Source organism: Haemorhous mexicanus, chromosome 22 (genome assembly GCF_027477595.1).
Source record: "Haemorhous mexicanus isolate bHaeMex1 chromosome 22, bHaeMex1.pri, whole genome shotgun sequence".
Taxonomy (NCBI): Eukaryota; Metazoa; Chordata; class Aves; order Passeriformes; family Fringillidae; genus Haemorhous; species Haemorhous mexicanus.
The window spans coordinates 7918992-7932052 of record NC_082362.1 but is presented as its reverse complement, the minus strand read 5'-3'; the positions used below and the strand labels follow the sequence as shown (position 1 = coordinate 7932052).

At 63.0% G+C, this 13061-nt stretch overlaps 1 protein-coding gene across 4 annotated transcripts in view; it reads right to left on the bottom strand.

Moving 5' to 3' along the window:
- The window catches only part of ABR (ABR activator of RhoGEF and GTPase), a 37596-nt gene that overhangs the window by 7509 nt on the left and 17026 nt on the right, over positions 1–13061 (bottom strand). For 3 of the 4 annotated variants that reach the window (XM_059866309.1, XM_059866310.1, XM_059866311.1), the window contains 14 exons: positions 11744–11848; positions 11109–11294; positions 10603–10710; positions 9929–9989; positions 7819–7871; positions 7541–7681; positions 7128–7249; positions 6856–7021; positions 6621–6743; positions 6468–6543; positions 6229–6333; positions 5705–5779; positions 5463–5560; positions 5220–5351 (listed from right to left, as the gene is read on the bottom strand). In XM_059866309.1, coding sequence (XP_059722292.1) covers positions 5220–5351; positions 5463–5560; positions 5705–5779; positions 6229–6333; positions 6468–6543; positions 6621–6743; positions 6856–7021; positions 7128–7249; positions 7541–7681; positions 7819–7871; positions 9929–9989; positions 10603–10710; positions 11109–11294; positions 11744–11848 — 1551 coding nt within the window. Of the gene's footprint in view, positions 1–2278; positions 2567–5219; positions 5352–5462; positions 5561–5704; positions 5780–6228; positions 6334–6467; positions 6544–6620; positions 6744–6855; positions 7022–7127; positions 7250–7540; positions 7682–7818; positions 7872–9928; positions 9990–10602; positions 10711–11108; positions 11295–11743; positions 11849–13061 lie in introns of those variants that run through there. The other variant, XM_059866312.1, reaches the window with a different exon arrangement.

Here is a 13061-nt window from a genome sequence, read left to right as displayed (position 1 = left end):
CACAACAGCCAGCAGGGCCCAAATTAGGGCTAGTTCTGCTGGCACCATGGGCCTGAGTCCCCCTGCAGCTAGGGCAGGTCCCTGTGCACTGCTGTGGCCTGGCCCTGGTGCTCTCTAACCCTCCTGCAGCAGCAGCAGCAGATGATGCTGCCACTCCCCAGTTCAAGCAAAGCCATGTCCAACACTTCATCTCCAGGCGTGGGAGGATGGACGGGAGCATCCACCCACAGAGCCAGAGGCAGCTCCTGCCCACACAGGCAAACACCCTGTCCCAGCTCCCAGCACCATCTCCTTGTCCTCTGAACAGAGCTGCCTTGCTCCAGCAGGATTCAGGCACATCCCAGGTCAATGGGGATCTCCTGGGCTAGGAGCCCTGGGGAATAGCCTTCGAGCCAGCATTGTGCAGGATGAGATGTCAGCTCCTCTTTGGAAGATCAGATGGCTTCAAACACACCTCTGTGCCTGGGGAAACAGCCAGGTCATCAGCATGTCTCCAGGCTGCTCCTTCCTGCATCTCAGGGACTCTCAGCCATGGTGGTACCCATGCCCAGGTCAGCATTCACTGTGGTGCTGCTCTCATCCAGGGCGAGGTGAAACACCCTCTGTTTGTTGCCACAGGGATGTGCCATCATCCTGGGTTCCCAAATTATCCAAAGCTGTTTGTTTGTAAGACAAGGCCCCAGGTTGTGGAGGAACAGGCAATGAGAATCCTGGCAGTCCTGCAGCACTCTGTGTGTTCTGGAGAGGTCCTGCTGGTGCTGATCCTCCCCTCCTTCTGCTTCTCTTGTCCATGGGACAGCTCCAGACTTGAGGTGATGAGGCCACATCCTGGAATTTTGTCCTCAAAACATGTCCAGGTCGTGGCACTGTGACAGACCCAGGCAAGGCTGGGTGCACAGAGTTCCAAGGTGAGGAGCTGGTAGGGCTCCAAATCCTCAGGGTGGTTCCCCAGGGCCCCAAACACTGGGATGCTGTGGTGGGGCAGGGACTGTCAGGCTGGGCATGTCCCCTCCTCACATCTCAGGCCCATGAGGTCACCCCACCTCAGCCTTGGGTGAAGCAATTGGGAGCAAACCAGTGACTCAGTCTTTGAGGTCATCTCTGCCAGGGCCCTGGGGAGCAGGATTCCAGACGAGCTGCTGCAGCCAGCACTGCTTCCCATCAGTGTGGCATCCACAGATTCCCCAGCCTGGCCTCTCGTGGCTGCCCTGGCAAGCAGATCCCTCAGCAGACCTCCATGCCAGGGAACAGACAGGCCCTGAGCCCCCAGCACCGTGGGACAGGGCAGCCCCCACACCAGCAAACGCTGCCAGTGGCCAAGCACAGCCCCCCAAAAAGCAGCGATCCACAGCCCTGACTGAGAGTGACCCGAGGAGCAGCAGCAGCAGCACCCAGAACCCACCAGGAAGGACCCTGCACAAACCTGCCAGGGCCACGTCCTGCCCTGCAGCCCCAGGGAAGCCAGCAGCCAGCACGGGCATGGGAAATGAAACCCCTTCGTGTTGTGACCCAGCAACAGCCGCCGGGCAGCCTCCCCAGAGAGCCCTGCTGCCCCTTAATCCCCTGGGCTCGGCACAGAATCGAGGTTAATGCAGCTGCGTCACAGCCGCCGCCAAACCGAGCCCCCACGGGCCAGGCAGCCCCTGCTCCCCGGGCACGGGGACTCCACCGAGGGAAACCCCCAGAGTCCCCCCGGGGGGCTTTTGGGACAGCCTGCGAGGGTGCTGTCCCCCTCCTCTGTCACCTCTGTCGCACATCCCCGCACTCGGTGTTCCCACAAAGACGGGCAGCACTGGCTGATGTGGCTGCGACACAGCTGCGAGCTGGGAAAGCCTGGATCGACCCGGCTTGCAAGAGGGGGGTGCAGGCACCAGGTGCTGTGGCACCCCGGGAAGCCGGCCCCAGCCAGCCCAGGAGCATCACTGCCCCCTGGGCAAGCTCCAGGGCCGGGCAGGGGCTCCCTGCCCTGCCTCTGCAGGACCCCCCGGTGCAAACAGCTCAGCCTCCCGGAGCCTGCCAGCACACAGAGGGAGAGGGAAGGAGCAAAACAAACACCTCGCAGGCTGCCAAGTGCATCTAAGAGCTCCCAAAGCACCCAAACATCTCCCGGCTCCGTGCACAGACCCCGCAGCACTCACTTTCCACACAAACAACACAGCCCCGCATTTCAGCGCCCCGCACCCCACAAAACCACGGGTCACCACGCAGAGCAGAGCCCAGCGGAGCCAGCCCAGAGCCCAGCACTGTCCCCTGCAGCCGCCCCCCGCACCCGGAGCACCTTCTGCCGGAGCAGTTTGCTGCGCACCCTGCCCCAGAGCCGGGCGCCCGTGTTCGGGGCTCGCTTCCCCTCGGGCTCCTCCACGCCGCGCTCGGGGCCGGGGCCGGGGCCGCCCTCCGGCTGCACCAACACCTCCGTCATCGCGACGACCGCTTCGGCTCCGGGCAGGCGACACGGGGGTGCCCGCGGCTGGGTTAGCGCAGCATCCGCATCCCTCCTGCCGGCGGCGAGAGGTCAGCGGGGGCCGGCGAGGGGAGCCCCGCTGGGGCGGCGGGGCGGCGAGCGGCCGGGGCTCATCTTCAGGGTGTGAGCCAGCCTGGCGAGGCGGCGAGGCAGCCCCAAAAACCTCCCTCCCCCTGCGAGGAAGTGACTCAAAGGCAGCCCCCCCCCCGGCGGCCCCCACGCGTTTAACCCTCGCCCTGCCGCCCGCCGTCGCTCGGGAGCGCTGGGTGGGATGCCCGGGCTTCCCGCCGCCGTTATCCCCCTGCCGTTATCCGCTGTTGTTATCCCTCTGCCGCTATCCCTCTGCTGTTTTCCGCCTCGCAGCGCCAGCGGCAGCCGCGGCCCCCGAGGCACCGCCGCTGGCGGCTGCAGCATTCCCGGCTCCCCGCAGGAGCCAGGCTGGCTCTCCTGCGCTTGCTGAGAGCAGGAGGAGGCTTCTGGGGTCTGTTGTCACGCCTAGGGACAGCTGGGTACCCCCATGTCCCCTCTCTGTGTACCCTAGCCCTTGTCAGCCCCACTGCCAGGGGGGCAGGGAAGCCCTGGAAGGGTCCCTCGTGATGAGGGACATGCTGAGGCACAGGCTTGGGGGACTTTGCCCCCCAGTCCATCCCTCAGCAGCCCCTGGAGTCCCCACGGGTCACTATGGCTCCCTGCAGGTCAGGGGTGCTCCAACACCACAAATCTCCCCCGCCAGAGACTCTGCCAGCCCAGGGAAGGGGACAGACAGACAGACAGACAGACAGGCAGCTATTCCCTGAGGGTACAGCAGGCACCCTGCCCATGACAACACAGGCTCTGCTTCAACAGCCACATCCCCCCCAGGCATCAAATGGGCTGAGGAAGGGGGTCCTGAGACCTCCTTCATGCACCCACTGCCTGTATCCTCCAGGGCCTGGGGGCCACATCCAGCCTCTGTCCTCTGCAATGTGGGCACAAGTACAGCCTGCATTGCCCACCACAACATCCATCTGCCATCCTGGCACAGCAGCACACACCCCTGCCAGCACCCAGCACACACAGCCCAGCTGCTGGGAGCAACTGGGACAGCTCAGAGCAGGGCTGAGCCCTGCAGTGCAGGGGACACAGGACCCTCATGGGGACACAAGCCAAACAGGGCAGCCCTATTCTGACCACAGCATATTCCAGCTTTAGAAAATGGGGTTAATAATGACAAAACAGGGTGAGTGCCAACCAGGAGTCACACCTTTCCACTGAGCAGCCAGTGCTGCTATGTGGAACCAGCAGCAACTCATGACGAGCCCAGGGACCAGCCAGGGTGAGGAACATCCAGGGCAGCATCTGTGCCTGAATGGCTCAGGGACAAGGCAGGGGGGCAGCTCTGGGGCTTGACTACAGCCCAAAGCCCCAGCAGCAGCACTGCCCATCCTGCTCACAGCTGTCCTGCCCTGTCACCAAGCCCACCCTTGGGGCAGAGGCTGAGCTGTGGCTCTGGGGGTCACCAGCACAGCCCCAACCCTGCCGCTCTTCCATCCACCCATCCAGATCCTCCTTGGATAAGCAGCCCCAGGGCCTTCTCTCTCTCCTGCTCTTTCTCCACAACTCTTGCACAGCGGGTACGGGCTGTGCTGTCCCTGTCCCGACCCCCGCATCTCCCAGCATGACTCATGTTTGTTGATCCAGGCTATTTCCGAGAGCGCAGCTGGACTGATCCCCGCGGGACACCGAGCCCCTTCCCTGCCCTGGCCTTCCCACTTGGCCCAAAGCCAGCCCCACAGCACTGCTTCCTGGGAGAGATGGCAACAGAGGGGTGATTTCAGGTATGGACAAGCCACTGGTGAAGCTGAGCCCCCATCTCCCACTCTGTGTCCCCTCCAGTGCTGTTTCCCCACAGCATCCCCTTCCCTGCTGCTCTCTGCTCCCCTGGGACCTGCCCTCAGTCGCTTTCCCACGGAGCAGGCAGCCACGAGGGGCCCTTTGAAGTGGCCCTGGGTCCAGGGCTGTGTCCCATGTGTGACCCTGTCCCCAGCACAGCCAGGAAGGCAGCCAGGCTGGGCTGCCCACCAGGAAAACACAGAGACACCCCCAGCCCGAACTCTGTTCCCCTGCCCTGGGCTTCCCTGCAGCCTGGCCAAGGTGGCTGCAGGGGGAATGTGAGGTCTGGGGGTTGCCTGTCCCCTACTCCATCCTCCTGGTCCTTTCACCTGGGAGCATCTCAGGGCAGCCCAGGCCTCCATCCTCCCTGCCTGGCAACCACCAATCAGAGGCGGCTCAGCCATCGCCCTGGAAACCCTCGTTGCCATAACAGCAGCTGATGGAGGCACAGGGAAGGCAGATGGTGGCAGAGGGGGACACAGGAGGGATGGGGGGCTGCACATGCAGAGCCCTCCCTAGGGCAGCTGCCAACCCCTCCCTGCAGCCCCCTGGGGCCACAGCATGAAGAGCAGCAAAACGGAAACACTTCCAGCCCAGCTGGGGCTGGATGCACCTCTGCAGGGAAGGTCTGGCTTTGCCACCTCCACAAAGGCCCCTCTCACTTTGTCCCACCTTCTCCTGCCGCCATTGTGCCCCAGGACCATCACCCCCCATGCCTGATGCCCACACACCTCACTGCCTTCAATCCCACAATTGCTGTACCTCACTCCCAAAAGCAGAGCTGCCCACCCCAGGCATCACTCCAGGACAACCCTCCCAGCCCAGGTGCCAGGCCCTAAGGAGTCCTCCTTTGGGTGAGAGGATGCCCAAAAGCCTCAGTGCATACCTGGATCTGCCCCTTGCCCATGATCTTGTCCACGATTTCATTGTTGTCCTTGTTGAGTTTGGTCTTGTCATAGCACTTCTCGTAGCAGAGGATGCGCAGGGACTGGGAGCCCTCCAGCTCGATCTCAAACTCCTGGGGTGTGGAGGGAGGGTGGCTCAACCCCAGCACCCCAGAGCAGCTCCAAAACTGGGGTTGAAGGGAAAGGGGGAGCACAGCCCCTCCCTGCATGCCACCCTCCCTCACCTCATTCCACTGTGGTTCCGTGGTGTCCCGGAACACCCTGGTCTTGGCTTTGCTGACAAAGTAGCCAAAGGAGTCCACCTCCAGTGTGCAGTAGAGATCTGGGGGAGCAGACATGGCTCAGAACCCCAGGACACTCTCACGATCTCCCAGGGGACCACGGTGGGCAGAGCAGGGCCACGTGCTGGACCCCAACTCTTCCAAGCCCACCAGCCCCTCCAAGCAGGGTGGGCACCCACACTTACTGGCTGACTGCTTGAAGCCCTTGGCAGAGTGGACGATGACGTGCAGGAACCCATAAAGCCCTGGGGACTCGTCATCTGTGGCAGGAGAGCAGAGGCTGTGTCAGGGCCTGGGGCTGGCCATCCTCAAGGCAGCCTTTGACACCTTTGCCACAGCAAGCACAGTGCCTGCAGTGACACCCAAATTCTCCAAGCCCCTGGAGGGACATCCCTAAGTCCTGTATGCCCCACTGACAGACATCCCAAGCTCTCCTGCTGCTGGACAGCCCTGGGGGAGGTTCCCAGTGGGGCTGGCTGGGTCTCACCCTGGGCACACTGCTCCTGCCCAGACCATGGTGTGGGCTGGAGAGACCCCAAAAGCAGCCCCGGGCTGCAGCCGGGATTGCTCTGCCTGGGAGTTGGACACTGCTCCAGCAGTGCCACCTGGTGGGAAGCTGTCCCCTGCACAGCAGAGTCCCCGCTCCAGCTCTGGGACCAGCTCCTGCCCGGCATCATCCCGAGCAAAGCAGGACCCAGCGGGCACTCACCGTCCTTGTTGCTGGTGACTGGGATGTTGTGGACAGTGCGCAGCTTGAAGCAGGATCCTGTGAGCACCTGCAGCTCCACTGAGCTCAGGACAAAGGCCTGGAGGTCTGGGAGAGGATGGAAACTTCAGAGGGACACAGCCAGTGTGCTGGTCATGGACTGGAGAGCACCAGGCTGGGATCCTATAGGTCCTCTGGGGTGACCAGGAGCCCCAAGAGGGCCTCAGCAGCCCCAGACTTACCCTTTTTCTGCAGTCTCTGGATAGCCTCCCTCCACTCAGACCGCTCGTAGTCGGAGGAGAGCAGGAAGAGGTAGCTCTGTAAGAGAGGGAGATGTGACAGGCTGCGTGCAGCCAGGGCTGAGCCCGAGCCCAGCCCCAGCCCGCCCTCCTCACCTTCCCGTTGCGGTTGTGGATGCGGAAGGGAATGGCAGGGGAGTTGAGGAGCAGCCAGAATTCGTTCTCAAACATCTTCTTCTTGAGGCGCTCGATGGCGCGGCTCTGCCCCTTGTTGGCTTTCTGCAGATGGGAGCAGAGAGGACTTTTCAGAGGTGCCCCTGTCCCCCAGGACCCATCCCTGATCCAGAGCAAGGCACCCACCCCAAGAGCAAGTCCCACACCCTTCTCTTACCTCCTTCTGCACCTCGCTCTTGATGGCTGAGATCTTCATCTTCATGTCCTCCAGCTCATGGTCGGGGATGACGTGGACCTGCGGGCAGTGCTCCGACTCCTCCGGCGAGGGGAACACCAGGTCGGCCAGGGGCACGTACCACTTGCAGTCGTACTGCTGGTGCTTCCTGCAGCCAGGGCACGGTGCTGACTGACGCCTGACCCCCTCCCTGGCACATCCCACACCACCAAGGGACAGGGGGATTGTGGCACAGCACCCAATGCCCTCCTTACCCCACTGCTGTCTTCTTCAGCTTGGCACAGAGCAGCACGTCGGTGAAGAGGAAGACGTGCCGCAGCTTCCGCGAGCCCTCCGACAGCTCCACCAGGAAGCCATCCTTGACAAGCTGCCGGGTCTGTGGGTCAGAGGGGCTGCCGTGAGAGCAGGCAGGGAGCAAAGGCCAGCAATCCATGGGGAAAGGCTGACAAGCCTGTCCCTCTCTGTGGCTCAGCCACCAGGAGCATGGGAAGGTCCATGTCCTCTATGCTTAAAAAGGCACCAGCAAGCAGCAAGGACCAGGTAGAGCCCCAACCCTGTACCTGGAACTGTATCTGGAGGAGCCTCCCCATCTCCTGCCCAGGCACTAAGGAGCTCTTCAGGGCCGAGACACCAGCCAGGGGCTGGCAGAGGGCTCAGCCAGGCTCACCTCGCCCTTGGGGGTGGTGACCGCTGTCCTCCGGGGGTCAATGTCCTCATTGATGCTGGAGAGGAAGTTCTGGGAGATGCGGAGGGCGTCCTGGAGCAGCGGGTAGTCAGGGTGGTCAGCTGGGGTGTGCTTAAGGAGGTCCTGGAAGGAGACAGGCACAGGTGAGCAGCTCGAAATCATCCAACCTGGAGACCTCTCATCAGCACTCCCCACAGCTGCAGATCCCCAGGAGCAGCAGACACCAACCACCACCCCCGTGGTTCTGGTGTCACACTCACGTGCAGGACGAGGGTGCTCCGTGTCACCCGGTCGATGGGTTTGTACAGCAGCGCTGAGGGGAGAGACAAAGTGTCAGCAGCCACCTGTGCCTGGAGCCCTGGCCCCTCTCCCACCTGTCACAGAGAGCACAGGGGCAAGGAGGGGAGCCCAGAGAGCCCCCCTGGCCTGCACAGAGCCCTGGGCAAGCATCTGAGATCTGTCCTGCACAGCTGGACAATCGTGGTAGTGCCAGGAGCAGGGGGGAGGCAGCACTGCCACAGCCCCGTGTCCTGCTGTGCTGGGGGCACCAGGAGCCACAGCCAGGCTGGTGTCCCACCACACCTGCAGCAGCACAGGGCTGGGACAGCCCTCTGGAGGGCAGGGCCTCCCCGGGAGGGCTGCACCCACACTTGCTGTGCGGTGGCTGCGGAGCGGAAGAGCCGTTCCTCACCCTCGGCAGCTTTCTCAGTTTCCCTTTTTGCTCAGCGCTGGGTCTCGTCTCTCACCAAGCTCTGCCACCCCACGGGACACCCTGTACCCACCCCTCTGCACCTCCCCAGCCAGCCCTGGGTGCAAAGGGGGCCCAGGCTGCTTTAGCAGCAGCAAAACTCCCACCTACAGAGAACACCGGGTCCAAGGCTTCAGCCCCACACCCCTGCCCCCTGTCCCTGCCTGCAGCCCCCCTGACTGCCTGTGAGGCTCCACCCAGGGCAGAGCTGCCTCACACACAACCACACAACACACAGAGGGGGTACAGACAACCCCTTTCTCCTGCCACACACCCTCGCAGCAGGAAACAGCCCCAGAGGCTCTTCAGAGGCACATTTCAGTGGAAGCAGACAGACCCTTCTCCCACCTCTTTGGGCAGGCAAAGGCACAGAGCCCACTCACAGTGCTGCTCCCCGTGCCTGACCACATTCACATCTCCCCAGGCTGCTTCCAGCCAGGCTGATGCCTCTGGAGTTTCCCTTCGCTTTGGAGCACTTCCCCAAACTGCCAGGGCCAAGAGCAGCCAGATTTTGAGCCATGGGAGAGGAGGGAAAGCTGCTACCTCCTCACCCTGGGTTCCCATCCCTGTGATCCCAGAGGGTGCTGCCTCATGGCCCCCAGTCCTGAGACAGGGTGGGCAGGGGGTCTCTGTTCAGGAGGTGATGAACCCGAACCAGAGGCTGCACCCCCACAGCTCCATGCCAGAGGGTAAAACAAGAGCCCTGCTCCCTGTGACAGCCAGCCAGAACCCTGCTCTGGGATAAAGGTGACAGGCAGTGTGCCCCCCCTTTTCCACCATCCTAGACCCACAGGAAGGATGGACGCTTCTGCTGCCATCACTACAGGAACATATGCATCACTAGAGGAACATGCAAAGCTCCGGGAAGCCCCTGGAGGGGCGGTCCCAGCAGGACAGAGGAGCAAGGGGCTCCTTGTGCCCACAGTCCTGCCAGCCTGGGACCCACGGGCAGCAGAGGCAGGGATGCCCGGTGCCTCTCCTCCCAGCCGTGGAGAGCTGGACATTCCAGCCCCACGATGCTGGAATGGGGACCCCTCCCCATCACCATCCACGCAGCACAGCCCGGCACGAGGGGGTCCCCGAGCCCATGATCCCCCTGCCCACCCCAGCTCCCTCTGTCCCAGCAGCGGCACGAGCCATGCCCGGAGGGGACAGCGAGCGCGTGGCTGCGTGCGCCCGAGCCAAGATGATTCAACCGAGCCTGGAACAAAGACGCTCCCAACTTCAGCCTGCAGAGCACGACTGCAGCCTCCACCCCCCGGCACAGACCCCGCGGCATCGCTCCCTACCGGCCCCCCAAAAAGCGGAGCCGCCCCCCTCGCCTCACCGTAGGTGCAGTTACAGCAGGGCCGGACAATGACGAGGATTTCCATGGCAACCCCGCGGCCGCGCAGCCATCGCAGCAGCTCAGCCCGGCTGCGGCACAGCTCCGGCCGCTCCGCACGGCTCCCGGCACCGCCGCGGGCGGGGAGGAGCGCTGGGCAGGGGCTGGGGGGCTGCCGCACGCCCCCCGCATCCTAAAGAGCCGCGACCCCCACCCTCCCCGCCGGCTCCAGGCACACAAAGGGCTCGGTAATTCACCCGCGCACACAAAAGGCTGCGTCCCCCTCCCCGCGCCGTACCCTCCATGGTGACGGACGTGTGGCTCTCCTTGGAGTCCTTGGGGCCCTTCACCTTCAGCTCCTAGGGAGGGAAAGGCCCATCAGCACAGCCCGTGGGGGCTGGGGTGGGGGGAAGGTCATGGCTCAAGGTCATGGGGTCCCCCCAATCCTGCCTGCACCCTGGCATCTCCCCCTGGCCCCAGCCTGGCCATGCTGGAGGCCACACATGGCTGCTGGGTGAAGGAGTGTGGGTTCCTGCCTGGCTGGGAGCAGCTCTGGCAGTGCCCAGCAGCTGGGACATGGTGGTGATGCCACCGAGCTGAACAGGACCAGGGAGCTCAGGCTGTAGCCATGGAGGTCCCAGTTTCTGAAGGGGATCCAGGCACGGAGCTCCAGGCAGCAGATGAGCCACAGGTGCCCAGCACTGCATGGGGTGGTGACAGCACAGGCTGAGCCCAACCTGAGCTTGCACAAGGTGGGGACAAACTCCTGCAATGCCCAAAAGACCATGGCCCTCCAGCAGAGCCCCCAGTGGCCCAGCCCTTGGGGACAGTCCCTGCAAGTCCCCAGGGCAGGGAGAGCATCTCCACGGGGCAGACATGGTCAGCTCAGCCACAAGGACAGTGCTCTCTGCCCTGTGCAGGGACAGCCTGGGCACAGCTCTGTCCCACTGGCACAGCCCCATCCCAGCTTACCTCCGAGATCTTCTGGAACTGGTAGTTGCTCTGGCTGCACTTCTCTGCCGTCTCCAATGCGATTTTGTAGTTATCCACAAAGGCTTTGTAGACCCCCAGCTGGCTGGCCTGTGGGGAGTGGGGGTTAGCCAGGCACCAGCAGGGTGCTGAAGCCCCCCACAGCACCCAAGGGGTCAGGCAGCCCTTGAGGTGACACTGCCTAGAGGTGTCCCCTCCTGGCAGGACACTCAGCCAGCTGGGGGTCACATGCTTGGCTCCTGCTCAGGGCAGGATGGTGGAGCTCCTGCCCAGCCTGTACTTCCATAGACCTCCAAAATCCAGCAGACAAGTGCCTGGACAGCAGAAGCTGAAGCTACAGCCCTTCAACCTGGCCTCTCCTTCTCCTCTCCCCAGCACGGTCATGGCATCCATGGGCACAGCCCCTGCGGGCATCACAACTCCAAACTCATCACAATTCCAGCCCTTCTCCTCTTCCAAGTGGAGCAAGACCCAGGGAAGGTGCATACCAGCTTCTGGAAGAGGTGACCCATGGTGACATTGCTGTCCCACTGCTGCACCTTTGGGCACAGGCTGTCGTAGAACTCCTTGTGGATCTCATAGATATCCTGGATCTTGTAGAAAATGGTCTCGATCTGCTGGAGGGTGAGGACAGGCTGCGACGTGGTGGCCGTGGCCTTCAGTGGCTTCATGGGCTGCCAAAGAAGGGAGAGTTTGAGATGAGGGCTAAGAGGAGAACACTGGGGATGAGGAGGATCTGAGCTGGCAGCGAGGGCTGCCCAGGACAGATGGACCAAGGCTGGCAGCTGGACCAGGGGCACTCCGGGCTCGTGCATCCTCGGACTTCCCCGCAGTGGCGGTGACCCCGTGTTGTGCAACAGCGTCTCGCCATGAAGGTCAGCAAGTCCACAGGAGGAAGCAGGGCTATAAGTATGTCCCCAACAGGGACGTGGGCAGCAGGGGAGGTGAGATGGGGGTAGACAGAGCAAAGCTGGCCCTGCTGTGGCTTCTGGAGCTTTGCTCCCCACTCAAGCTGACGTGGTTTGGGGAAGCACCCAGGAAAAAATTACTCCATCCATCCATCCATCCATCCATGCATCCATCCATCCCTGGAGGGGCTGTGCAGTCTGGGGGCTGTGCTCACCAACAAGAGGGCCTCCAGCTGGTTGATGTAGATTTCCTCGCTGGCCAGGAAACCAGAGAGCACCAACTTCCGCATCTCCAGGCCTTTGCCAGCATCCCGCTCGCCCTGCAGAACACAGCAAGGAGCCTGGCTAAGCCAGCAAGTGGCACAGGAGGAGACCACTCATCCCACCAGCCCATTCCTGGCATCCCCACGTGGGCACAAATCCCTACCAGTGTCAAGGAAGCTCTGTGGCAAGGCGTGGGCATGTGCCCGATGGGCAGCAGAGCCCGTCTGGAGCCAGCTGGGAAAGCCACGAGCTGTGCTGGCTCCTGTCCCCTCCCTGCTCCGGGCTGGCCATGAGCCCGGTGCTGCTGGCAGCACTCCAGGATGGCGCTCGGCATGGCAGGACTCTCCCAGGGCAGAGTCCAGAGACGCCCAGTGAAATCATGCTTGGCCCTGGATGGGGCTCCCACGTGATGTGGCACCACCCTTTCCCTCGGCTGAGGTTTCCCTTGGGAAGTGCCACCCCAGCGGGCACTGCCCAGTGGCACTGGGCATGTCCCAGCACCCAGGTCTGCTGCAGCACGGATGTTCCTGTGGTGTGACCCTCAGGGTCAGGGAGATGGCTGGGCTGGGGGTCTCTGGGACCCTCAGCGAGGCTCTGCCAGTGCCCAGGCATGGACACCCTAGCCCCTGGACCATCCTTGGTCACACCTTGGCCTCTCCTCTTAAAAAGCACAATTGAGGACCAGGCTTTGCCACCCAAACAGGGGTCAAGCAGAGCCATGGGGGCATCACTCTGGGCCATTCAGGATGGTTTGGGGGGGATACTGGTCATGTCTCACTCTGTCCATGCCAGCCAGGGGAGGTGGCACAGCCCCAAGGTGGACACGGCTGAGGATCAGCATCCCTCTGCCCACTCTAGTGTCCATCACCCAGCCCTGGGTGCTGCTGTGACAACAGAGTGTCCACCCTGCCAGGCTGCCCCATTCAGGCTGGGCCACGGTGACAGAGCAGCAGGAGGGTGCACGGGGGGGGGCCACTTTTATTCACTAGGAGCTCGTGGGCTCTTTGCCACAGATTAGTCACGGGCTCTTCCTGCTTCCCCAGCCTGGGCCCTGCGCAGGAGCTCAGCAGATAAGGGGCCCACCCACGCTCGGGGCCCACGCACCCCACGGGGACGATGTCAACCAGACCCCCATAACCCAGAGCAGTGACTCTTAGTCAGGGCCTTGGGGCTGCCCCATGCAGGAGACCCCAGGAAGAGCAGGGCCAGAGCCCTCTTCCAGCACCCAGGCACCCTGGCATGAGGGTGGGCATGAGAAGGATGCTGAGC